General features: G+C 46.2%; 1 protein-coding gene across 1 annotated transcript; it reads left to right on the forward strand.

Annotated features, from left to right (window-relative positions):
- The first annotated feature begins 10,827 nt into the window (after positions 1 to 10,827).
- On the forward strand, positions 10,828 to 26,104 carry LOC149353498 (phospholipase A1-like). Its single transcript, XM_089577364.1, has 6 exons — positions 10,828 to 10,955; positions 12,337 to 12,443; positions 15,078 to 15,377; positions 18,225 to 18,468; positions 23,823 to 24,014; positions 25,456 to 26,104. The coding sequence occupies exons 1-6, from the start codon at positions 10,931 to 10,933 to the stop codon at positions 25,713 to 25,715; spliced, it is 1,128 nt and encodes a 375-aa protein (XP_089433490.1). The 5' UTR covers positions 10,828 to 10,930; the 3' UTR covers positions 25,716 to 26,104.
- The last annotated feature ends 1,556 nt before the right edge of the window (positions 26,105 to 27,660 follow it).

Consider the following 27,660-nt stretch of genomic DNA (forward strand, 5'->3'; position numbering starts at 1 on the left):
ACTGCCAAGCCGTGGCTACTGAATTCCAGCTAACGATCTGTGCGGGGCTTAAAGCAGAAAACGTTAGAGATCCGTGAAGCACACGCATTGGAGAATTGCGTAAGCATGACGTCACACCTTATGACATCACACGACACGCCAAGACGTTCGACGTAACACTTCCACATTTTTCATGTGAACTGAGACTTGTGACCGGAAGTCGGTCACTTATCGATCAGTTATCGATAACCTATCGACACCTTATCGATACCACAATTAATTGTCTTACTTCATCAAGTTCCATCAATTGCCCATCTGAGTTTTCAAACTTCGCGCCACGCGTTGATCCGCCCACACTTCCGGTCACGTGGTGCCACACTTCCGGCGTTTTCAAATTTGGCGCCACTTTTTGGACATTTTTTTTTTTGACTTTTTGGCCCCGCGCACTTTTTGGACATTTTTGGCTCTAATTAATTACCTAATTAACCCACCTTAACCATATTGTCACTTGCACATCCTCTTTCGATTCTCTATCCGAAGATACCATTCTTTTCCCTATATACCAACCAGTTCCTCCGTTATAGGACCGAGATTATCTAGTCCACGCCAAAACCGCCTACATAGCCATACAATGCTTATTCATTAATAGAGCATTCATCCCGAAATTTCAAAAGTTCGCTTCATGACGACGTGCCTACAGAATAAACTCAAAGGAAATGAAAATGCAGCGGTTCATAAGCACTTTGCTGATGCGACGGGAGGTTCAGAAGTCGATGGCTCCTGCCGATAAATCGACAATGTTCCCACATGCCGCGAAAATCGCGAGATTCGGCGATAGCATTGGATCGTCATACAGCATTGGCATCCGTCGCTCGCCCTTGCATCTTCCGCGCATTTTTCGCGCCCTGCTTAATTGTTAAGGATTCACGCGCGATAATCTTCTGCGCCGACATACGGGTGCAGCGCCCTCTCGTTCCACATCGAAGAGCACAATGACGAAAGCGCTACGTCGTCCACTCTCTGTGTATACAGGCTACTGTCCCGTGGTTCATCTATTGAGCGACACTGACGCAACGTGATGCTACCACACAAAGTTCCGGACATTCCTTTTCCTTCTTATGTCGTGACACTAGTGCGCACGTGGTTTCAGCTGAGCGAAGCTCCGAGCACTTGTGTCGATAATCACTCGGGCGCGCTGTGAGCGCACGATGGCAATGACGTCACCAAATGTGCTACCGTACCGTGGCAAAGTTTCGAGGGTAATAACACATATCACTGTAATCAGGGGAGGGAAAATGCGCTGCCGTTAAGTTGGCTTTGGACTTTTCGTGCCTGCAATGACAGCAAAGTTGCGCTCTTGAGCTAACCTATGTGTACTGCATGCTCCAAGTAACTTGAGTCAATGGGTTAAAAGAATGGAGTCAGTATAACGCAAATATTATATTAAAATTTTCCGAATCTTTTTCGCTCATTGTGATCAACATAAACGACACTACTCCTTCGTTCCCTCTTAGCCACTGGCTCAAGCACAGCATTGATAATGCTTCACTTTCATTCCCGCAATACGAATTGGGTTTTTATTCGAACGTGAGGAACCTCGCATAGTTTTCGCAAGACTATTTTCTAAATTTCCGCTCTCATAGCCAAAGTCTTCCGGTTCTTAACCCTTTCAGGCCCAAATTAATGTTCTTTTGAATAAAAAATTGACACACAGAGATTCGCGTGCGTAGAAAGATGATAATTCACAAAGGTGAAAAAAAAAAAATCTGTGCTAAGCCTTTTTTTTATCCATATTTTTTTTCCATGATTACAATTGGAATCAGTGGCACCTAGTCAGTGTGATATGCGTAATAGGATGAGTTCAGTAAAAAAAAACAGTACCCGGCTTTCTGCATGAAGTATAATTCATGAAAGATATTTTATGTGACGGTAGAAATCGCTGCAGGTTCATATGAAGCTTTCGCATTCTACTTCTTTTTGCCGGGTTCTTCTTCTTCTTCACCATATGAAAATGGCACATACCCACGCGGGGGGATTGGCCAAGGTACGATGGTGAATGCCAAGGAAAAAAAAGAGTGGATTCTTGCGATGACTGCTTTTCATCTGATTAATAGCCTCCGGTGTGACACCTCACCACAGGTTGGAGAGCGTCTCTTGAGACTTCTTCATTTACGCTCTAAATGTCTAGTTTTTTCTAAATGTAGTCATGTGCTCTGGAGGAAAAAAACGTTTCTTCTCACGTATACAGCTCAGAAAAGTCACAACAGGAGATGTTTAGACAACACAAGTGATCACAGAAACAAAAACACGACAGCGGGACACATTTTGCTTTAGGGCCTCCACCTCCCAATGATTCCATTTGCAATCATAGATAATTTCGAAGCCATAGCTTTCTTGGAGTAATCATCGGCTGAAATCTATCATGGAGCCCTCATATTTCGTGCATGAAAAAGAGACTAACAACGATTTCTCACGTTCTCGCCTTTCTTGGGGCAACGTCGTGAGGAGCGTTAGTGCGGCCGATGATTCAGCTGTAAAACGCATTTTTCATGGATACCTTCAAGGATTCAAATCTATGTAGGCTGTAGGTAAAGCATGCCAAGTGTTTTTGCACTAGCATTTAAAATAGTGACGTAATCGACGATTGAAATTTGCGCTTCTCCTCAATGCACTGAAGGAATGCAGGAAAACTCAGCGTGACGTCACGGAAGGTATGATTTCAAATTACCGCTGACGTCAGCCACACCCTGCCCTGACGCGTTAGACGCTGCCAAAAAACTCTCGGCAGGGTTCGCCTTCGGTGGCGTTAGTTTTTTTTTCCTGAAAGCAGGCGTTTGTGCGTGGGAAATGTACCGATACATTCGATGACGTCATCATGCGCCCCCCACTTGGCGTTGTGCGCTGCGGAGAAGCTTGAAGGGCGTCCGTATTTTAATCTGCGATTACTTTACTATTTCAAGTGCCAGCCCAAAAAGACTTAGCATGCTTTACCTGCAAGTTTCACACATTCGACCCTCTTAAGCTCGTTGATTTCTAAAACCTATGCAGTTTCCCTTTAAGCTCTCCCAGACCTGCCTAGAATTTCCGAAATGTGTCTATACAGCCGCAACCGCACTAATCGCCCAGGAGAATCCAGTCACTACACCTAACAGTTGACGTCCCGAGGGCACACATTCGACACCGTCCTCTCCACTGTGGAGCCCGCACCAACCTTGTGCGCTTCTTTCCATACCCGGCATCAGGAAGAAGGTCGATTTATCGCCGACAGAACAAAACGTCCCACTGGAATATTCGCAGGAGCACCACGTAAACCACCTGCACGTCTACATCTACGGCTCAGCGAACCTCATCAGTTGTTCGTGCTCTGTGTTCGTCCCCTCAAGGACTACAGTCATCAGAGTTAAGACATCTCATAAGAATTCTTCGACGGGTGCAGTACTAACCGCTCTTCGTGTCGGACTTCTGCATATAAATCAATAAAACCCCAGCAGTGGCCTATTATCACTGATTTCAAAGAAGCCCTGGAAGGCTTAGAAGCTGTTCTTCGCCGTGTATCTCACGGACAACTAGTAGCGGAAATCCGAGATCTATATCACTCTGCTATCAGTAAAGGGCACGACATTATCTACCAATGGCCAACAGGACGCAGCGGCGTCGCAGGCACCACGGCCTACCTCGACGGCGATTGTGCGTGGATCCCCATTTCGAGAGCAGACGCAGCGGGCAGGCTTCGCAGACTTTTCGAACTCAAGTTTTCGAACTCACATAGTCGACAATCTCTGGAGTCTGACCTGAAGCTCCAGCTTCCATCCGACCTACCACGACGTGAAGCAACCTTTCCCGAACCATTACTCTTTTGTTGTCGGTATGGCTAATAACCCTGCATGTGCCATCTGAGGGTGCGACGAGACTATAGGCCACATTCTTTGTGCATGCCCTACATACAATGCCGAAAGGCAGACACTCTGCCGTGCGCTGGAGCGTCTAGACCCATGCCGGCTGACGGGATGAAGATCCTCGGACACTGGCCGCGGCGATCGCCAGCGGTGAAGGCTTCCCAGGCGCTGCTCAGCTTCTTGAGAGCGTCGGGCCTTCGCGATAGGCGGTGACTTTACCGCACACAAACTGACTTCGCATACTGATTTCATTTTTCTGCTACTCGTTTTTCTTCTTCCCCTTTACATTCCCTCGTATCCTGCCCCCAATTCAGGGTAGCAAACCGGTTTCTTCTTTGGGTTAAATCATCGCCTTTCCTTATGTTCTTCCTCCTCCTCCTCCTTCTAGCCCCCATTAATGAGGTGTTACAAAAGAATTTCTTTTGAAGGCATAACATGAGGCCTCCTGGTCCGGCTAACCTCCGCATGATCGGAGAAAGACGAGCACCACTTCGCTTGTTGTACACGCTTAATGGGAGGCAGTAGTTCCAGTCGATGGCGGCAACAGAGCGTATGCAGTTTTAGTGCGAAAGCACTACTTAACACGATCCGAACTAAGAATCTTGTGGGAAGTCTCGGAGTACCTCGGATAAGCTCGGGTTAGTTCGGAGGAGCGTCGCGCAAGCTGTAGCCAGTGGGAGGGTGACGTTAAAGGTGTCCTTGGCCAAACCTAGCATAGCAACAGCCCATGAAGAAATAAAATAAATTTTGAACCCAGCGAAGCAAAACCATGACCCAACCAGGCTAAACACGCGCTTTCACACGTCTGCTCGTTTTAACTACGTTAAAAGCCTCTTTTTATGCTTCCTTTCTACATAGCAGCATTTTTCTGTGAGGCGAAAGGTTTCTGATGTATGTAGATAAATAACTAAATACTAGACGTGCCATAAAAGAGATGGAGTTTCTTCTCCATGTCAAGTCTACTGTCCTTTAAAGTTGGTGACTCCAAACGGAATCGCTGGGCCGGAAAGGATGAACATCTCCGTGAAGAAAGCACGGGCCAATTCATTTTTCTTGTGTGCCAGTTAAGCGACACTTCAAAGGCATCGCCGGGCCAGTTGCTAGATATGCTAGTATGCGTGGAAACATGTGTGTATGCGTGTTATCTGTTTTAACTGGGGTTTAGGACATAAGCCTAGGTATGCAACAAAAAACGAGTCAGCGAGGTAGAAAAAAAACCTCCACCGGCTTGAGAGAAAAGGACGTTCTGAGCATAGTAGGCGAATATCAAAATGTGTGCACCACGCATGGAATGCTTCAAAAAACCTCCTTCTGTCAGCGTGCCTTTGCTGTCCGCTGCCATGACGAGGCCAAGTGGTCGTGGCTGCAGCATTAGTTCCTTAGAGCGGCCGCTGTTTTGACTCCCGTTGTTTACCACGCTTGACTCAATGCGTCAGAAAGCGCCCAGAGCAAAGTTATTTTCCATAAATATTGCCGAAGTGTTTCCTTTCGGAGCGCTTTCTCAATGCATAGTGATTGTTCTGCGCCGTGACCACCTGCTTCTTGTGGTGGCATGTGGGGTTTGACGTCTCAAAGCTAAACACAGATTATGAGAGACGCCGTATCGGAGTGCTCTTTATCCTTATTAATTCCAAACACCTGGAGTTCTTTAACGTGCACTGACATCTCACCCGGACTTCAAATGCTTTTCACATGAATCGCAACGTGGTCGCCGCGTCCTAAGGCTCAGCAGCTTAACGACATAGCGGTGGATGACCACTATTCGTTATTGTTGCAAACTGTTTCGTTAAGCCCATATTCACGAGTATTTGTTGAGATCGTCAGGCGCGACGGGCGCATCACGTCTAAAGCTAAAATAAGCATAGCCCAGGAGACAATCTGCTTAACACAGGTGGAGGGTGTATGGCTTTTGCTAACAATTTTCGTTCTCAGAAGAGACAGCATATACGACGAAACCCAAGATGTGGAAGACCTATACTAGAATGTCACTCGGTGCCATTTCAATATATGTGCATCTTATACTATACTGCGTGGCCTCTAACTATCACTCACATTTACACGAACCTTACTTTATTTCGTAAAGGCTGCAGCTGACGGCAGCCCGGTACATCAAATATGGGCCTGTCATTTCATCAAGGAGTTATAAAAGAGTCCGCTTAAAACCAGAAGGAACTGGAAATTATTGCTGTTGGCCTCAGCGCTATAGCAACACACGTCCGTCCACTATGATGGATTGACCAAATATAAAAAAAAACATTGTTGTTTGTGCACACGTATATCCTGACTGTCCGATTTTCAGGCAGCTTTGAGCACAAAACGCCTTCAACTCTTATCCTGGAGGGTTTCGGCTGAACGACCCTCGATTATGCATCAAAAGGCAAAAGGCTATGCGATACAATGCAGTGCAATACAATACAATACAACACAATACAATAAAGTACCGTAAAATAAAATATAATACAATAGAATACAATACAATACAATGCAATAAAACACAACACAACACAATTCAATACAATTGAACACAATATAATCCTTAGTGCGCCTAAGGGTAACAAATACAGATGGCAGACCTGCCAAAGCCTCGAAAGGCTTGAATGGCAGTGCCTGGCAGTCAGGTCACAGAAAAAGTGCACAAGACTAATAGCGGAATGTTAAGTTAAAAATAACACTGAAAGCTTACTTTAGATTTCTGACTCTTTAGGTGATTTCTTAGCCTCATGCCGTATGTTTGCTTTTATCACAGGAGCTGGTAATCTATTAAACGTGCGTGGAATATAATATTGACGCGTTATTTTTCCATATGTTGTCGCAACCTCAACGAACCTGCATAGCACAGTTCTATCGCAAAAAAAAAATTAATATGAGCAGTTGAAAATGTTTCCTACATGGAACACACTCAAACATATTTAGTCAAAAGCAAAGTATTTAAAACTACTAATATAATAGCTATAAGTTAACAGATGCTACAAGCGAGCAATCCAGGTAGACCTTGATACATTCGTAAACCACGTAAACTTAGCGCACACAGCGTTTGCCCCACTCGTAATCAGATACAATGGCACATGCCTCCTTCACGTACTATCAGCAAAAAATGAAACGCGAACAAGACAATTCAGCCATAAACAACAAAATAAGGAGCTCTCAGCCAAGGGAAGCTCAATACCAGCGACGGGTAATTTCATTTCGAAGGCACGAATATTCTTCTTCAGAAGTGTTAATCAACCTCGCTTGTAATTTCTCTCCAGGAGCTAACATTCAGGTGTTTTTGTGTTGCCACCTCACTTTGCGTGTTCGTGTTTCGTTCGCTGCTGATAGCACATATTACGGTCAACAAACAAGCGCGCACACATTACCAGGAACATTTACCCACTTTCACTAATTCAGAGCTGCATAGTGTCATATTCAACATTTGTATCTAATAAATGCGAATATATCTAATAAGGGCGAATAAAGTTTCATTTATTCTTTGTTTTATTTGAATGTGCATTTTGTAATTGCAGGTATGTTCTACTTGCACGTGAAATTTATGATGTATAAGCAGCAACAAGTATGCCGGATGTGAATGAGTGCTTTTCACTTATAATTTCTGGCACCTTGATTTTTAGGAAACGCAAATATTCCCCGCATTGTCTAGTAATCTTTTACTGTTGTTTCTTTCTCTGGTAGCCTGAAATATGCAAGCTGTTACTGTTGCCCTTAGGAGGATGAAGCATTGTCAAGCTGTACTCAAACAGCTTTTTCTCAAACCTCCCTCTTCCCTTCTTAAGTAAAACAGAACTTTTCTGATTATGATGTCAATCTCAAAGAATTAATAAACGAACTTGCTGAATTGAAACCATCGTAGCCAACTGTGGTGTGTGGTGACAATGCAGTAGTTTCAGTTCGGTGGCTGTGCAAAACGGTTAGCTGCGGCGGCGGCTTGTCACAGACCATGCTGCTGAAGTTGACGCTTTGATCCGTAGTCCGTGATTGTTTATGCTTCAGAGTAAAACTGAATAGTGAACTGGCCATCAAACATTCAGTGAGTGCCTGTGTGTAGCTGCTTCCGGTCGTGTCTGTTTCCACCACTGGCATGGTTTAAGAATGAGCCTAAAATAATGCGCATAAGCGTGGCGCCATGTTAGTGCTCCATTTAAGTTGGGAGTAGAAATTTTACTCTCTTTCACTCTAAATACCTCCCTAGTACAGGAAAGTAAATAAGATACTTGATATCGATGACGTAATAAAAACTTCATTACGGGCGTGCACCAGAGGACAAGCCATTCAGTCGCATTTGGGCGTATTTTTGCTAGGATTGTACTGAGCTGGAAGGACTAAAAAGCTTGCAATATAGTTTAGCCGAGTTCCAATCCCGCAAGACAACGGTACATTATCACTATCGTGCCCGCTTGCTTTCGACCCAAATGTTTCTTCTTTTTTTTTCACTCAGGTATATTAGAAGATGCGAGCAATGACACGTGATTCGTCTCGCGGGAGTTGTATTGTATGCCAGGACGAGCCTTCGGCCGTTACGCTCGGCGCAACGCTGAAGGTCGGTCTATTCTGGCTTCATGCGAAATCGCAGGCGTTGTTCCTGCTGACTGAAGCTCTGTCCTCGCCGCGCCTCGAGGTAAACAAGCCCGACTCTATTTTCTTCGGTCGAACCTAGCCGGAGCAGCTTGCGCTTGTCACGTTCTGCAACAAATCGGACAGGGACCTTGCTACGAACAGAACATCTTCAACAAGGTGAGTGCGTGCAACGTCGTTTTGCGCATGCAGGTGTTCGTTCTCCTGGGTTCGTTTCAAACTCGTGCTAGTCGCATTCAGGGAAATTTCCCGTTCCTGCCCGGAATGCCGACGTATTATGTCATCGACGCAAAAACGATTACTTATTTTAGAAGGGACTGAGGGTGTCATGTATGAGGGTGGATCGAACATATGGCGGTGGGTGTGGAAAAGTGAACAGAAATTCCTTATTAATAAAGAATTCCACGCGAAAGAATGTATGAACGGTAAGTTTGCGAAAATACCAAAATAATGCACGTGTGTGGCTGCACGTGTTTAAAGAAGAGCCTGCATAAAGATGAGCTGTCCAGCTGGCTACTGGTTTTCAAACCGCAATGAAAGCAGGCCAGCCCATCAAGCTTCATAGTCAAAACAAACTGAAAGTTTGAGCCTTGTAAGTACAAAAGTTATTTCTGATATCGCAATATTTCGCGTCTCCATGTTGATTCCATTTCATTAATGATAGCAACTGCCACGTTTAAGTGTCTTTATGAGGGCATTTAGGGGCAGGCTTGCATTAAGAGCCTTTTTATTCTTGGGCTATGCTCCAAAATAAAGCATTCTATGCAGGTAGTCAGTCGGAATTATTTGTGGAGACATTTCTTTCATAATAGCAATTTTATGTGATTTCAAGAAAAAATTGTTCAGAGTCATTTGAAAGGCAAATAGCAAACTGAACAATGTACAAACTTTCACCACGTACAGGTCACAGTAGGTACGAAAGATAAGATATGATCGTTGGCCTCTCTGAAAATTAGTCATAGTTCTGTTCTCACATCGTTGACGTGAACGCCACGCAAGCCATCGCCCAACAACAATTTTTTTCAAGGGCTGAAATTACATGTGCAAAAGGCTAAATACTTTCCTTGTGGGTAACTGCCTGTCCGGGTTGCAAATACAGTCTCTTACAGGAAATTTTTTTGTATCCTATTTTATATAAAGTTTATATCCTGTTTTGTGAAATCCTAAAAAGTTACTCTTTAGTATCAATATGACGATATGTGGAAGAAGTCTTTGTTCTTAGAAAACGAAAAAAAAGACGATGGTCGGCTTAGGCGTGCTAAATAGCGATAAATGACAGTCACGAAGTATAAAGAATCATAGGCAACATAACTTCTGGCGTGTCTGTGTTCCTTCCGCCTTCTTGAGGTCGTATCGCGCTCTTTAGTCTGTCATTAGACACGACAGACTGTGGAAACTAGTTCTGAAGCATTAATAGTCTGGTCTGCACAAAATAAAAAACCTTCTTTGTAAAACCGGGAAAGGGCTATTTTTGCGAAAGTACGGGGTGACTTCCGACGATGTTCTCCACTGTTCTTGTCATTCCTTACACAGGAGTCAACTCATGAACTGACTGCTGCGAAACTCTGTTGCACCTTCAGGAGCTGTTGTGTTCTTGGTGCGCCACTCCTTGTCTTACTGCTTCTTGCATATGGGAAATGAATTTTGTTGCGTAACCTGATATTCGAAGAAGAAAAGGGCACATGCATTTACAGTGCAACACATCACCGAAAATAATCTAGCCGTAATTTCCTCTGGCCTGATTAAACATATTTGAGCTCAAAATAAAAACAAAACACCTCCTTTGCGCGCAGAAAACGAGCAGGTTCGAATGACTGGTTGCCTCTTTAGAGCCAACGAAACGCAGAATAACAGAAAAATACGTGCTAAAGGAGACCGCTTGTCGCGTTGCTGCAGTCGGCTGGTGTCAACTTTTAACTAATATTAATAATTATAACTAATATTAATATTAATAATTATAATAAAATTATTAATATTAATTATCATATAATTATTAATATTAATAATTAACTAATATTAATAACTTTAAAAAACTTAGCGGAGACAAACTAGCCTCGCTGTTGTGTTTCCACTGCACTTCTCGCCGCTCAGCTTGTTACAGTGGCCTTCCAAAGTGCAAGGCCTGTGTCATTTGTGTTTGCTGCTTTTTTTTTCCAAGGAAATCAGAACGCGACAGTTCGTCCAGGGCTGTTGTGCACAATATGCATTCGGTTTAGCCGCGCACAGACAGACCCGTCCCGCGAGTAGACGGATTACACAACAATGGGTTCACCGAGGACACTGCACAACACGGCCAGACTCTGCGACGCGTTTCATCGAGTGCGAGTGTCAAGACCGTTCGCTGAGAGGCTTATTTGCCGACAGCATCGTGCTCATGTCTCACATCTGTCTCCAATCATTTTATTCTCCTCTCCTCCCGCAGCACTTTGAACATAAAAGCGTGTGCATGGCATGTCTTGAGACGTGATGCCGTCTAGTAGCAAGGTATGGTGACGGCAAACATTTTCTTGGGTGAGTAACTTCCATCTTTACTTGCGGTTGACAGAGTTATGGCTTACGTTAAGGTTGCAATTTCACGGGACCGAAGAAAACTGTGTCGGTCTTTTCTACACCAAGCAAATACCCCTGTAGTCCTGGCTATAATGTTCAACTTCTGAGCTCGAGTAGAAGGGTTCGATCCCGACCACAGCAACATTTCGATCGAGACGAAATGCAAAAATGCCGGTGTACTGAGGTATCTGTGCACGTAAAAGAATCCTAGGCGGGCGAAATTATTCCGAAGCCCTCCACTACGGCGTGCCTCATAACACACAATGGTGCTTTGGCATGTCATGTCCAGCATTCTTGAACAAAAATTTTGAATATTGGAAAAGTGTAAGTTACTCGTATAGAAATATTGAAGGTAATGGTCCATTCTTGAGATATGTGGCAAAATATTTCTTTTATAGCGTTTTCGTCGCTCGCATCGAGCATTTAAGACTTCCATAGAAAACCAATGGGGAACGCTTTTGACGACAGCAAGAACGTTAATAGCAGAAAAAATTCAAGCCTGCCGACGGGAGACCTGCGGATGTATTGATTGTTATAGTGAAATCTTAGAATATACGAAAAAAAAATTCCGCTCATAAACTCTTTTCCGTTCAAAAATGCTTTTGTCCGGAAGATTTGATGTGTAATTCCATCAACCAACCAATAACCAATTAATGAAATATTTAAAACCTTTTCTCGCACACTCTGAGGAGAAGAAAAAGTGACAGCTGTGCCACCTGCCCCACTCCTTCTTTGCAATAGTAGTAGGGATAGTAGCAACAGAAGCAGTAGTAGCAGTGGACGTTAGCAGTAGTGGTTTCAGTATGCCTGTCGTAACAAAAACTTTGTTGACGTCGCCATTCGTGTGTCACGTGATCACTTATTGACCAATGAAACTAGACCACGGTCATGTCGAACTGCTGGCCAATGAAAGCCAACTTTTTGTCACCATGTGCCCCTTATAAGCTGCGGCCACTAGGCTCTGATAAGGAAGCCTCCAAGGGTATCGGGAAGGGGACGGAGCAACAGCGCAGCTATTGCCACCACAACCCCATTTCAGCTTCATCACGTGACATCGAATGGATGACGTCAGTTAATTTTAGATTACGACGTACAACTAGAATGACAACGATGCCGTGAAGTGGCACTGCGATAACGCTGTCGCTGCAAAGACGCATCTCGCTTTCTCGCCAATGCCATGTCTCCATGGCACGACATTCAACTAGTCACTCGATCAAGCTTAAATTAACATGGCGCAACTGTCAGCTAATCAAGAGATGCGTCCTCCACGGCGAACTGTTCCCTCTTTTCTAACACAATTTCTGTTCTCGATGCCATCCTGCCCTCGCTTTCGCAAACGAAGTGCTACTGCTTCTTCTTCACTGCAAGAGCTACTCATCTGCGGAGGGACAAACGAGAATACACAATGAACCGGCGACGGCTTCGAAAGCGAAGCTGAACCAAACAGAGGTTTGTTACGATGCTATTGTACCACAGAATAATTTCGTTCTTTTTGTTGTGATCGTTAAAATTATTGTTTTCTTGTAATGCAAATGCGCATCATTTAGAAATGAGAGCAAAACCGTACTAATGCCAAGCGATTTCCAAACGCTTCTGACATTTTTGACCAGAGTTCAAAGCAGAAAAGACGTTGAGAGTGCAGGTGCACAGCAGCTGGCGTCCAGCTTCTGCGCTCGACGAGCTATTCTTTCTGTATATCCTTTCTTTCCAACGACAAAGATAAACAGACCAGTTTAAGCGACGCCATATTCTGATAATGGCGGCCGTACGTGTGACGCCAACAATAAAAGCGTATTACCGTCGTCTTTAGGGAGATTGTAGTTCTTACTTTTGTTACCATCACCAGCGGAGCCCTAAACTTTTGTGAGTTGTGAATCAAGCAGAAAGAGTCTTTTTTTTGTTCAGTGAACTCAATCGTATGAAATATTATCAGCTACAAGGTGATTATGTGCAGGTATAGCTGCAATCTTACAGGCAGCACTAAGTTTGAATATCAGAAATAACTCTGGAATGAGAAAGCAATTACTTGTTAGTGTTCACTCAAGCGCAGACATATACGACTACAAAGGCAAACTATGCAGCCTCCACAGAAACTTCGCATTTGAAGGAAAACAGGTGGGCCACCCAAAGCAGCGACCACCGCCCCGGACAGGCGGTGGTACCGGGTTTCATTCCTCGACCAGTGCGAATTTTTTTTCAATACTAAAAACGCAAAACTAAGCAAAGCATCTGAACTATGGCTGTAACACCTGTGTTTCACGAGTCAAACAACGTGCAGGATAAAGGAAAAGAAAAGATGAGGGAGATGAGAGACAACTACAAATGCGAAAAAAAAGGTACGAATATTTAGCGCTGCAAAAAAAAATGTTTGAGTTTTCTTGAACCTTAAATTCCAGTGATTTTGATCTCAGGCGCAGATTATTCTACACCTAAACACAGAAAAAGTAGAGTTCTTTTTTTCCGCAACTAGAGAGCTGTCTTGAAACATGGGAAAAAACCCACCTAGGCGCAAATGATTTCACGACACAAAAAGAGACGAGGAGACAACGGACAGGCGCCTCGAGAGCTGTACCAAAATATTATTTTGAGAAGCAAGCCTAGTGGTGATAGCATTCAGTAAAAAAAAAATATTGCGAGTGCTTTGAAACAAAATTAGTTGCCAAGTAACCTAAAAACGTTTCGATGTTAGAGCACATTAAAGAACCTCAAGCGGTTGAAATTATCCGGAGCCCTCCACTACATGTCTGAGCCACTTTGAGACTTTAAACCCCATAAACCAAACTAAACCTTAAAAAGTGAAATTATGAATGGGAAGATATCACAGTGGCGGTTAGTCCCATATATATCAAAAGCTCTTTTCTTCTGTCACTCTCCATCAAGCATCAAGCTTGTTCAGCTTGCAAGTTCAGCTAGATTTAGCACAAGCACCCGCATGCAGGTCGAAAGGGCATTTTGGGCACTTGCCAGGCTCACTCAGAAAATGTACCGTTCTCCTGCCTGGAGTGCGAATTAGCTTTTTCACGTTTCGGTCGTAGCAGCATTGAAATACTTTTTTTTAACCAACATTCCCAGTGAAAACAGCACCCTTTGTTGACAAGAAGTTTGTGGGGTTTAAAATTGGGGAGATAAATACGTTCTCCCCGTTTTACCGCGGCTGACATAGTTCAAAACCGCCCGGACCCCACCCCGTGGTCGCGAGCGCTACCGAGCGCACGCCGACCACGGCGGGCCTTGCTCTGCGGGAACAAAGGAACGACACACTGGCTGACACAAACAAGGCATTTATTGCTATAACAACAATAACGCCAGCTAGCAACAAAATACATTGAGGAATCGAGGATGTCCGACTCACCAGCAAGGTTACGAGCGAATGTTCGCCCACGGTAGGGCAGAGGGAATATCTCCGAGGCCGGACGGGACGAGCTGAGGGGAACACGTTTCCACACGAGGACGCCCGCGGCTAAGAGCGGAGCTTTGCGCGTGAACGTCCAACACGCTTCCCTGTCCCAGGGAGAAGAGAGAGAGCCTTCCCCCGCGCGCGCGCGGCAAAACACGCCATCCGTGGCGCTGATGTCGCTGCGACGCGAGCGCCCTCCCCTGTTAGCTAAAAGTAACCGAACCGAGAGGAGTGCTTAGCGGGGGAGCTAACTACAGTAGGGGGTGCAATGCGGGAAAGTGAAAGCAGGGGACGAAAGCGTCCCCACAAGTTTGAAAGCATGCGAGAAAAAAAAAACATAGGCGTGTGGAGCTTCTTACGACAGAGCGTAAAGCTGAGCTCTGCTTACGATTAAAATGTGAGGGCTTGCGCGTGTGAATTCTAATGAACGATTGTATCAGGCAAGCAGCAAGCAGTCGAGGCATTTGAGTATTGATTTAAAGGGCCTACTGAAACAAATACACAGAGGGAAGAAGAACAAGCACGAATTAATTCGGCCAATTTTCAGTCCTTTAGTTGTTTTTTTTACCATTTTCTACATTTTTTGTACCACCTATTTTTGCACATAACCTTCCTCCCCACTAGCGGGAGAACACCAGCTGAAGACCGCTGACGACAGGCGCTATTCTCTCCTTTTCGTTTCGCAGGAAAGAAGTTCGGCAGCTGAAAAAGTGTGCTACGAGAACGTGGGCTGCTTCTCTCGACGCGACCGACTCACGCTCCCATCGCAGTTCCCCGGAAATCCGAATCTCTTGCCGCCTAAGTTTTTTCTCTATTCCAGAAGTCAGAGGTACTACCCGACGATCGTCCAGTTGAAGCCAAGAGAGAACTACCGATATCTGCGACAATTTAACAAGACGAAACCATTGTACATTTTGATTCACGGCTGGCTGGAGTCTGCGTACGCTCCTTGGGCACAAGCCATCAAAGATGCCCTGCTCCAAGAGGTCAGCATACTCCCTGTTCCCCCAAAACGTGGCATACTTCTCCTTAGATCTCACTATCACGATTTTCTTTCTGTCGTGCTTGGCCTACAAGCTCCCTCCCGTTATGTCGTAATACGGTATCCTTCGCACTCCGTGCCGGAAATTACAGCGCACACGGAAAGCATCAGGTTCTAAAGCACGTCTGGGTTTGGCGCCGTGGAGCCATGGAACTATGTAGCATGCTCATGGTACACATGTTCTAACGTTTCTTCACGTTTTTGTTTTGTACGATTGCTTAGACTGAAGGAACATCTGCGTATTTGAAGATGCACTCTTTAACGCAAAAGGCATGTCATGCAGTCGCCAGTAAAGGCGACAGTTCTGCCCTACGTCCACGCAACGCGACTCATTCGGCTATTATAGGTCACCTTGTACTTTCATCTTGTAATTTCAGGCCTCAGATGAAGAATATGGACCCAGCATGCGTGGATCGTCGGAAATCGCGCACAGTGGGATGGGTAATGCTGATTACAAACGAAGCCAAGATTACGTATACAAAGATAATGATGAGAACCGTTTGCAACCGAATATGAGTGTGCATGTTCACGCAGCGAACACGGAAATAACGCCCCTACGAGCGAATGTTTTCTTTTTTTCACGTGCATTAGTAGTGCCGGAATGCAAATGCATAAAAGTTGCATAAAAAAACTGAATTTTACTAAAATGATGGTTCGGGACACGGCCACCGTGTCTGGATGTCTGTAGCACTTCACAACAGTTTCATTCAGTCGTTCTTTAGTGTGTAGATAGAAATTAGGTAGGTAGAAATAGGTAGAAATTTCGATGAAGGTAATCACCTAGCGAAATAAGGCTGACTCATAATGGGTGTATGATGTTTCGATAGGAGGGTTATATTTCTTAAAACCGCGTTGACAAACACAAGCTTTCCATTCTAAATGCCGACCAGTTCCCATCCAAAGCATTTTTTTCCTGTAGTGTGGTTAATTCCTAAATACGGCAGCCTAAAATTCTCACCATCCCGCTTGTAATGGCTAAGCTAGTAAGTGGTAAGTAGTAAGCAGTAAATTGTTAAATATACAGTCAAAAGAACGGTATAGCTGTTGCTGTGCACTCTGTTCTCGCATTTAGCCGAATGGGTGTTCCTCGTAAGTTTTTACATAACAGCATGCGATACTGGGTTATTCAATCTGCTGATAGCGTAGCCACTCTCAGGACGCAAACTGTGGGCTGTAAGTGTTGGATATTTGGGGAATGCAGAACATACAAGGGACATTGCGATCAAATATTATCGGCAATAAATAATGGGGTAATAAAATGTGAAGCAGATGGCACATGAAGGAGCACCTCAGTTGATGTCGTGGTTTGCAACAGCGTGGTAACCTTAAACACACCTTGTAGCGGCTTTAACTGCCACTAAGCACTGACGTCGTGTACTGTAACACGGTACGTCCTGCAATTGGCGGAAAAAAGAAACACTTTAGAAATTTTTATGCTATGTTAAGTAAAATCTAAAACACCAACTCGCTACTTCACGTTATGTTCTCTGAGCTCTTACCATCTTTAACAGTCTTACTAACCTTGAAGAACTCGAGCTCATTACTGACTCCTGCTTCACCACGTTTTTATGCGACTTTCAGTGGTTATAAACGGCTTCATTTGAATAACATATACCGTATAACATGGGGCTATATTTGCGTCAGGCTGTACTCATTATTCTAAATATAAACTTTAAAACAACGAAGTTGCATGCTTTCATATTATTGAAGATTGTTTACCCCTCATCGACCGAGAATCCCTTCGTGCATACATTTGCGTGGCGTAGCAGTGGCTGATAGTTCGCACTGTCTGTTCGCGAACTATTTTTTAGTTATTTGCGCATACCTGCAACATCCAAAGGCAGTGCTGCATGGGGAGGAAGGGAGGTTCTATCGACAGTCATATTTTAAGGGGTGCGGGTGTGCGGGAAAGAAAAATTTTTTCATTGCAGGCCTAAACTCAACCGCCTGGCATGTCTGAGTGTGTCAGCGGAAGTGCGTGTTATTCAAGCGAAACTTGTTGCTGGGCTAGTTGGTGATGCGATTTCCTGTTGGAAACAGGTTAGCTCAACACACAACAACGTTCATGATGGGAGCACTCAGGACAAAGCACCACTGACAACTTTTCCTGTATACCACCCTCGCTAACCTTGTTATATATAGCACTACCTTGTTTCTGACGAGAAAATGCATGTTCCATCCGCTGGTAGCAATACCAGGCCACCGGTCCGCACGGTGACGCTACAATAACTTTTTTTTTTTTCAGGACACATGTATACCGCAAACGTTTGCTTCGGATAGTGCGTAATGTTTGCATGAGGCCAAAACAACAACAAAAGCAAACAGCATAAACAAATAAACGCACACTATGAAGAAAAATGAAGAAAAAAGACCAACCGTGCAAGCCGTTATACTCCCAAGAACAGAAACCAAAACGTCATCAGTGAACGTCCCTCTGTAACATCTGCTGGTATTCAATTTTGTTAGCTGCTGATGTGTGGAGAAAAAAAAATCTGCTTTTTAATGCGCTAGTTCGACATTTTATTTCCCTTAATTTACAACTGACGATCACGCCTATTCGATTTAAAATCTGGAGGGGACCAAACAAGTTTTCTCGTCTATATCCTCTTATGCGTAATACGTATATCCTCTCAGATGGTTGTACAAAAGTGTCTGCGGCGGTGTCTCGATCTCGTGCGTCTCACCACGCACCAATCCAGCCGCAGCAGGCGAGTTTTCAAAGATCCCATCGTTAAGAAAGAGACAGCTGCGAAGTTGAACGGTGCGAGTCCGCGTCTTACGTTCACCGCAGGTGGACTGCAACGTGATGGTGGTGGACTGGAGTGGTCTGGCAGCCACGACGTACGCCGGCGCGGCGGCCAACACCGCGGCCGTGGGCCGCACTCTGTCGCTGCTCGTGCAGCGCCTCTTTCGACAGTTCCCGCTGCGCGCCGCGCTCGTGCACGCCATCGGCTACAGCTTCGGTGCGCAGGTGGCCGGCTTCTTCGGCAGGAACCTAAAGCGAGACACGGACTCGCGCATCGCGCGCATAACGGGTGAGTTCCAGTGCGGCACGAAGGAAGTCGACGGAGAGTAAGCCTCTATGCACGTTGGCGCGACCAGGACTCGACGATGGAAACTCTCGCTATACGCGATTTTACTCATGTATTCGAACTGCTTGAGCAATATGAGTGGCAAATGAGTGTTTGTTTGTTCATAAATGCGTCCCTTGACAGTCACTGCTTCACGAACTTTTCAGTCACTGCAGATGGCCGCGTAACTATGAAGGACGGACAACCGCAGTACAGATATCGCGCGGCGATCATTACGTAAATTTGTCTGAACCACGTGTGCCTCGTGAAAAATAAAGCCAGTGTCGCAGTGCAGGTCATACTTCCCAGAATAACGACAAAAAGGCCGAAACACGCAGCTTTTATGCCAACCCTGCCACGTCCCAAGATTATCCCGCAAAGGTGGTTCGTTGTACCCTGTTCGCACAGTGGTTGTCCCCACTGCAAGCTCAAGTGCACGTGCTTTAACCGGGGTGTCTCAAGTGACGTATAGTTTAAGCTGTTACTGCAAGCGATCCTCCGAAAGTGGTTCACTTCGGAACATCACTGCGGTCAAGGGCAAGTCCGGGATCTCCTCCGGCTGTCTGAGGAAAAATAAAAGTTTCACGAGTGAGGTTTTGTGAGGAGAAAAGCAGGGGAGGGGAGAGGGGGATTAACGAGTGCTTGTTCATCTGCGCACGAGGCTTCATCATTATCATCATCATCAGCCTGACTACGCCCACCGCAGGGCAAAGGCCTCTCCCATGTCTCTCCATTAACCCTCTCCTTCGCCAGTTGCGGTCACCGTATTCCCGCAAATTTCTTAATCTCATCCGCCCACCTAACTTTCTGCCGCCCCCTGCTACGCTTGCCTTCTCTTGGAATCCACTCCGTTACCCTTAAGGACCAGCGGTTATCTTGCCTTCGCATTACATGCCCTGCCCAAGCCCGCTTCTTCACCGTGATTTCAACTAAGATGTCATTAACCCGCGTTTGTTCTCTCACCCACTCCGCCAGCTTCCGATCTCTTAACGCTGTACCTATCATTTTTCTTTCCATAGCTCGCTGCGTTGTCCTTAACTTAAGCTGCACCCTCTTTGTTAGCCTCCACGTTTCTGCCCCATAGGTGAGTACCGGTAAGGTACAGCTGTTGTATGCTTTTCTCTTGAGGGATGTTGGTAAACTGCCATTCATGATCTGAGAGAACCTGCCATATGCGCTCCACCCCATTTCTTATTCTTCTAGTTATTTCCCTCTCATGATCCGGATCAGCTGTCACTACCTGCCCTAAATAGACATACTCTCTTACTACTTCTAGCACCGCGCCATCAATTGCGATATGCTGTTCTCTTGCTGGACTGTTGAATACTACTTTGATTTTCTGCATGTTAATTTTTAGCCCCATCGTTCTTCTGCTCTGCCTGTCTAATTCATTGATCGTGTTTTGCAGTTCATGTCCTGAGTGACTTAGCAAGGCAATGTCATCAGTGAATCGCAGATTACTTACGTATTCTTCATTAACTCTTATCCCCAACTGTTCCCCTTTCAGGCCCCGGAATACCTCCAGTGAACAGGCAGTGAATAGCATAGCCGAGATAGTGTCTCCTTGCCGGACACCTTTCCTTATTGGAATTTTATTGCTGACTTTGTGGAAAACTATGGTAGCTGTGCAATTGTTATAAATATCTTCCAATATTTTCACATAACACTCTTCTACACCCTGATTCCGCAATGCCTGCATGACTGCTGAGGTTTCTACTGAGTCGAATGATTTCTCGTAATCAATGAACGCTACATATAGGGGCTTATTATATTCGGCGCATTTCTCTATCACCTGATTGATAGCGTGAATATGGTCTATTGTGGAGTATCCTTTACGAAAGTCTACCTGATCATTTGGTTGATTGAAGTCTAAGGTTGTCCTTACCCTATTAGCGATTACCTTAGTAAATACCCTGTAGGCAATACACAATAAGCTTATCGGTCTGTAATTCTTCAAGTCTTTGACGTCTCCTTTGTTATGAATTAATATAATGCTAGCGTTTTTACAAGCTGAAGGTGGTGCAGGCCTAGCGCCTACATCAAGCCATGATGACCAGATCGTTGAGGCTTCATCAAAGCGTGCCAAAAAACACTAACGAGATTTCCGGAATCAACTGTTCACACATTAATTAGAAGTATATTTCGTACATTTAGAAGCGGAACAGCGTGCTATGACGCAAGGCGACACAGCGAACTGTCTATGAAAGGCCGGTTCCAAGGGCCCGGGAACGAAGAAAGCTCTCGTCCCACAACCCCATCCCGCCTCGGGGCTCGAGGCGTACTGATTGCTTTGATAGCTCGAAAAGTCACGCGATGTGTGTGGCGCCATTTAAGTAGTTACGACTGTTTTCGCCGCGCTTCACATGTAGAAGAGTGAAAGGCGACCAAATTTCGTTTCGAAATGTGTTTTCCGCAACCTACACGGGAATGTTTTGAGGAAAAAAAACGAAGCGCACAGGCGGCGAGTGTTTAGACTCAGCTGGCCTCACTGCCCTGTGCTTATACAAGAGTCGCGGTTGCGCAATAAAGCCGCTTCGCTGTGGAGCCACATGAAATTCGCACAATTAGGAAAACAACAGAAACAAGCGATTACCGCTTCTCCGCTGTTTTTACCCAAGAACAAGTGGCTAAAAAAAGGCACCTCCGAGGTTTCGTTTTTGTCTTTAAATGGACGGGCGGGCTCCTTCCAATTTACAGCCTTCGTTTCCTGCGACAGACGCGACGTGAATGGTCTTTGACTCGCGCGAGGAGTCGCACCACGCTCGCACCACTGAGTAGGCAACCCAGCTGAACACGATTTTAGGACGGCGGCAGAGTGCCCCTCAGGCACAGGAAACACAGCAAAGTACATTAATTCGCCAGACTGGTCCCGTGTTAAATACGAATTGATTTTGTTCTTTTTTTTTTGCGGAGTAAAGCAACAACTCTATGTCGGATCATTTGGTACGACTGAAATTGGGTGTGTCGCCAAACAACCTCCTTTTGGAGGGGGAAGCAGCGAGTTGTAACACGGGGTTTAAAAATGTCACTGAAGCGGTCGCAGTTCGAGAACTCAGTCCCGGGACAGCTCAGTGGCCATAGCTTTGGGCCGCAGAGCACAGATTTCGTAGCTCGAGCCTAAAGGCGGCCACCGCATTTTAAGGCGGAAGCCTTTAATGCCTCATCGTTGTAAGCAGGAGTTGTCGACAGAAAAGTCACGCTTTTCAATTGGTCGAAACGGTCGTGACGTCACAGTGCGCGAATTTCAAACGGGGTCAATAGTACTTTGGGTAGTAACCATGCAACCAATTAAAGGGATCGTATAGTGATGCTCCAAGTAAGTGGGACTGTGTTTAATTAATTGCTTAGTTTCCCAATTAGCCTAATTAACCTTTCTAGTCAGGCGAGATAAATAAATAAAACCGAGTAGGGAATTGGTCGCGCTCGGGAATCGAACCACGGTCTCCGGAGTGCGAGACGAGCACGCTAACCACTCCGCCACGCCAGCTCGACGGCTTGGAACGAACAAAGGCGCGTCTAGTGAATACGGTGTCTTCGCTCACTCCCATCTTCCTCCCTTCCCGTTACGGCGAGGTTTAGGTGTCCACCGAGATACGACAGACAGATACATTTCCTTTCCTCAGAAACCAATTTACCGACGAGCAAGGCGTAGAACTAAACGGGCGATGGCGTTCTGTGGACTCCCTGGCAGCGTTGCAAGACGCTGTCGCGTTCTACTCTTAGAGGCGAAGCTTAACATCTTAACCACACATCAGTGACACAAGCAGCAACACCGCGCTTAAGGCTTTCGCCTCACCGCACTTTAGGTCAACAAAGTGCCCCCCTGAATTTTTACAGAGGCGAAATGGAAAAACCGCCTGTTTCAGTGCCCGCTAAAGAACCTCACTTGATTCAGGATCAATCCGAAGCCCTCCATAAAGGCATGTCTTGTAAGCAGAGCCAACAATGTTGTTTTGGGATGTGGAAATCCGCTTTACTGAATGCCATCAGCTGCTTGGCCGGTATAGCAATTCTTTTTTTTTTCGATTATGTTTCATTCTGCTCATCCGCCGAGCTGACTTGCAACTGATATCGGCCATAAGCGAAGGCGGGACGACGACTGAGCCAATGAGCCCAAAATAATAAAAATTGGACAAGAATATTCTATCAACCCAGTCCTGCACTTACACACTGAAGCACGCATTATAAGTGAGGGGCGAGGGTATGTACTCAGCACAAAAACCGAGTGGTTCCCTGCGATGCCTGGATTCAAAGTACCTATTGTGTGTTCCTCATACGAGGCCGATTCTGTGTACAACGATGCAACCGGTGCTGTGCCTTGCTTCATGATGTTTATTAATGCGAAAGCATTACTAGGCTATGTCGGCGGCTTTCTGTCATCAAAACCGTGTTCGCACTGATTGTGGAAAACTATCAAGAGATATCGTCTCAAAAGTGATTATAATAGAAGGAGAATGATGTGAGGATGCGGCGCAAAAATCTTGGTGCCGATCGGATCTTTACCTAATTAGAGCCAAAAAAGTGACCAAAAGTGGGCGTGGTCGGGCCGGGAGTAGCAGGATATTTGAATCGCCGGAAGTGCGGTACCACGTGACGTACGACGTGATTGGCCCACGTGACCGGAAAGGTTTGCGGAGCCAACGCGCGGCGCGAAATTTGAATGAAGCGCGATGGAACTGGACGAATTGCACAGATTCCATCTGTCAGTTGATTACACAGTCGATGAGAGATCGATACGTGATCGATAAGTGACCGATAAGTGAATGATAAGTGATCATCAGTAATTGATAAGTGATCGATAAGTAACTGATAAGTGACCGATACGTGACCGATATGTGATCGATACGTGATCGATATGCGATCGATAAGCCAAATAAATGGACAGTTGTGTCTGCGATATAAAAAGAGGCATTTATTAGCAAACAGAGGCAATTAGAGAGGCGACGAGTGCCGAGGAGGCGTCAATGCTTTCGCATTCTCCCAATGCGGGTCGCCGCAGCCATCTCTAACGTTTTTACTCTGGGGCTGTATTTTGTAACGATCCTTTCACAGATTCATTCTTCAGTCCTTTCTTATTGGCTACTGTCGCCTGTGAAGTCACGGTTGAAATAAAGCAAGACTAGCAGCGTCGTCCATTGGCTCCGGCATCAAAGGCATGGGTAAAACCCAGCGGTCCAGAAGAATTGATAGAAAAACCATTGCTCAGAAAATGAAGTCCCGGAGAACAGCCGGCTATTTCCACCACACACCTTCCCTCACATCCGCACCCCTCCCCTCACAGTACACGGGCGTAAAACTGTCTCGCCTCCACTGTGCAGCCCTGGACCCGGCGGGGCCGTTGTTTAACGACACCAACGTGTGCGTGTGCCCTGAGGACGCGTCGTTCGTGGACGTGATCCACACCAGCGGCGGGTACCTGCACCAGCCGTGGCAACTGGGGCTCCTCCGGCCGACGGGTCACGTGGACTTCTACGTGAACGGCGCCAAGAACCAACCGGGATGCTACGGCTGTGAGTTGTCCTTCGGCCTGACTTATATGCTGAGGAAAGACACCATTTCCGGGGAAAGGAATTTTGCGAATATGTCCATGTGCGGTGCTCCTCAACACGTTCGTTACGCAGTCCACGCACATCAGCCTGAAATCTGAAAGCAAGGGCTTCATAATAACATTAAAGCACGCGATATTTGAACAATGCATTTCTTGACATGTCTTCGTCTATAAAATGGGGCTAATATGGATTTCTAAAAGAGGAAATGATCCGCGGCGCACCGCTAATGAACAGTACACTACTCTGTGCAACTTGTGAGCTGCCAAGGGGACGCAACTCTGAGCAATTGTTGCCATGAAATTATAAATTTCAAGTAACTAAACTGCGTGTCGAAGCCATTTACCGCGTACGTATGTGACAAGTGCACAAAAAAAAAGAGATAAAGAAATGTGGCCCAAGCTCTGAAGACCGCTTGCGGAGTGCCACGTGGTTTCACTCAATCGCAGCTTAAAAACACCGTGCATTTTATTTCCTGTGAAACTAAGGTTCGCCAAGTAATGGGAAGATATAACCACAAAGTTTCATAAGGAAAAAACACCTCTAAAAGTAATAACTCCTCACCTTAACCTAGGTTAAGGTCAGGAGTTATTACGCAATAACTTATAAGCGCAATAGCTTTGATGGGAAGCAGCCTTTGTGACTCTTCATAAAAATGGCTAGTTATTACACTGATTACATTTAGGGCTTTCACATCACATCTCGCTGTCGTTGACAACTTCATGTAGTTATAGCACTAACTGGTTGAAACGGAACGCCTAATGCTGCCGTCTCAACGTTCCAATTCAGCAAAATGTTCGAAATTGCAAGGTGCAGCATTCGACACCGTCCCTCAGTTAAAGATACTGATTGCGCCACAGTAACTTTGTGCAGCACTTACAGCTAGGTTATTCCGCGTTTCTTACCATAACATAGAGGTCAGCACCAGCAATGATGTTTCGAGCGGCGGAGAAGCTGGAAATGATCTTCATTCTCAGGCACTACACTGCGATTTCTAAGGTGTTTGGACCAAATGTACAGACTCCAAATATTCAGCCACTTCTGTGGGTGAAGGAATAATCTTTCAGTACAATATGAGATTTATAATATAGTGTTATTCTAATGAATATGAACAATAAGTGTTGAAAGCGCTGTTCGTAAGAGCCGCACAAAGCGTAATACAAGCTTCAGAAGTTTCTTGCCCTGCATGCGCGTCGCGTATCAAGGTGAGCAGAGGGTGAAAACGAGCTTCTCTCTGAGGCGTAGATTTCTCAGGGAAAAAAAGGATACTTTTGAACTGAACTATAGTGCTCATTTATTTAGAGCTACCTGAGAATCGTCTTGCATGCAGAGGAGGTAGACTGGACTGGAGTACTTCTGTTATCGGACATCCCTCTAGCGTCCATTCCGGTTCCCATTTCCGCAGCCTCACTGTGCGACCACCAGCGAGCCCCAAACCTGTTCCTCGAGTCGTTGGTAAACAAGGCCTGCCATCTGGAGTCACAGCCGTGCGCCGGAGGCTTCGCGGCTTTCCTTCGCCACCATTGCGGCCGCCCACCGGCGACCCGCGGCAGCCGCGGCGAGATGGGCTTCTTCTGCCCGCGGGCGGGGGGTCGCGGAGTCCAGCTGGTTACCACGGCCGCCGGCCCACTGAGACACTTCTGCATTAAAAAGCGCAAAGCGTGACGATGACTACCTTTGTGCGTGTGACCCGCCGCAGTGGCTCAGTGACTTTGAGTGTAAGGTTGCGGGATCTAATCCGGGCCAAGGCGGGCGCATTGCGACAGATGCGAGGAGCAAGAGATGCCCGTGTGCTGTGCAGTGTCAGACCTAGTTAAACTATACTCAACGTGGTCGAGATCAAAAACCGGAGACTTACACTGTAAGGGCTTTCATCATAGCCCGCGTGTGGCTTCGGTACGTTAAACTCCACATACCACACAACTAAATCGCAAACTTTTATTTGTCTGTGTCCACGGATCCTGCACGTTCATTGCTATCTACACTTTACCGAATTGCATAACTGCACGCTAGTATGGGCTCTATTTTGAATAGAACACGGAAGCGACGCTTCATTCAGGTACTAATCTCTGAGTATTTAAGATTAGGCTTTATCCCTCTGCTGATAAATGCCGTAAAACTTGACTTGCAACGATGTGGGCCTGCTAAGCCCGTTCAGCGGAGTTGCAGCAATCTCGTCATCAGGCGGCACGACGCATGGCCACTCTCGGGGCCACGGCAAAGTCCTGTCATTATCCTCAAAATTATCAGCACGTATGATGTAGCCTTTAATCCGCTGCATGAGCAGCCTCGGCACAGACGCAAGGTCAGGAAACAAAGACACGCGCTGCTGGATGTCAGCCAGAACTGCGTAACTGGTCTCATTTACGACGCACCTAGTAAAAGGCGGGAAGAGCGCGAGCCTGGCTGGCCAAAAAAAGAGCTTGCGAACAGTTTCTGATAATGATCGCCGCAAATCTCTTCAAGAACAGCCCAGGTATCCGCTCCCAATCTCCACGTAGACGTTTCGGTTGACGCATACGGGCAGTCAGTGCTGCTGCACCCATGCCGTCCCCAGTCAGGGTCAACAGCAGTGGGCCTTCGGACCCAGAGACCTTCAACGTTACAGCAGCTTTCGTTAAGCGGCTTAATCTGGCGGGGATTCGCATTTCAATGCGCGTTACCAAACAGCGAGAAAATACTGAGCAAACGGTCAATGACAAAACAAATCATCAGGGTTACTATTTCGGTGGTAGAAGCACCCGATGCGTCCAACGAAAGCGCCGCCACTGGACGGGCGAATTATTGCTCGACAACGCGTCATGAGTCCTTACACAATACGTCGCACAATTTGTTCCCGTTGAAACACGCAAGATACATCTGCCGCTATAAATCTACGGCCCGAGTGTCAGAAACTGCTGGTGCGTCAGAACGATACGGAGTTGGACTATGTCTTGGCTGCCGAACGCCTGTCTGCTATATGATGACCGAAGTGACGGGTGTGAAGCATTCACGAACCCTTCTCATAACGAGCTACGTGCTGCTTTGAGGGTGCGGTAACAGTGGCAGGACACCGTTGCGCGGGTTGTGTTACTGTTCCTTTCTACATTACCTTTATTAGTGTGTGTGTGTGCGTGCGTGCGCGCGTGTGTGCGTGTGTGCGTGCGTGCGTGTGTGCGTGTGCGTGTGTGTGTGTGTGTGTGTGTGTGTGTGTGTGTGCGTGCGTGTGTGTGTGTGTGTGTGCGTGCGTGCGTGTGCGTGTGCGTGTGTGTGTGTGTGTGTGTGCGCGCGCGCGTGTGTGTGCGCGTGCGCGCGTGCGTGCGCGTGCGTGCGTGCGTGCGCGTGTACACTTGATTTGTTTTGCAGCGAAAGCTGTAATAGCTTTGTACAAGCCATTTAAGGGGTAAAATGGCAGCCGTGTAACGTGTTACGCGTTATTTAGGTGGACACCGCCGCCACCTCACAGAGCGACGTAGGTGTACTCTAACGCAGTGAGCCAGTTATGCGCCTTTCATTTCCAAAAACCAACGGAGGGAATAAGAAACACTGGGAACTGGCCTAATTTGCTTCGTGCAGGCGGACGCTGGAGTCCGTGAAGTGGGCCGGGAACGCGATATAACCGAAGAATTGT

The sequence above is a fragment of the Amblyomma mixtum genome, chromosome 3 (assembly GCF_055824585.1).
Source record: "Amblyomma mixtum isolate Tamu chromosome 3, ASM5582458v1, whole genome shotgun sequence".
NCBI classification, from domain to species: domain Eukaryota; kingdom Metazoa; phylum Arthropoda; class Arachnida; order Ixodida; family Ixodidae; genus Amblyomma; species Amblyomma mixtum.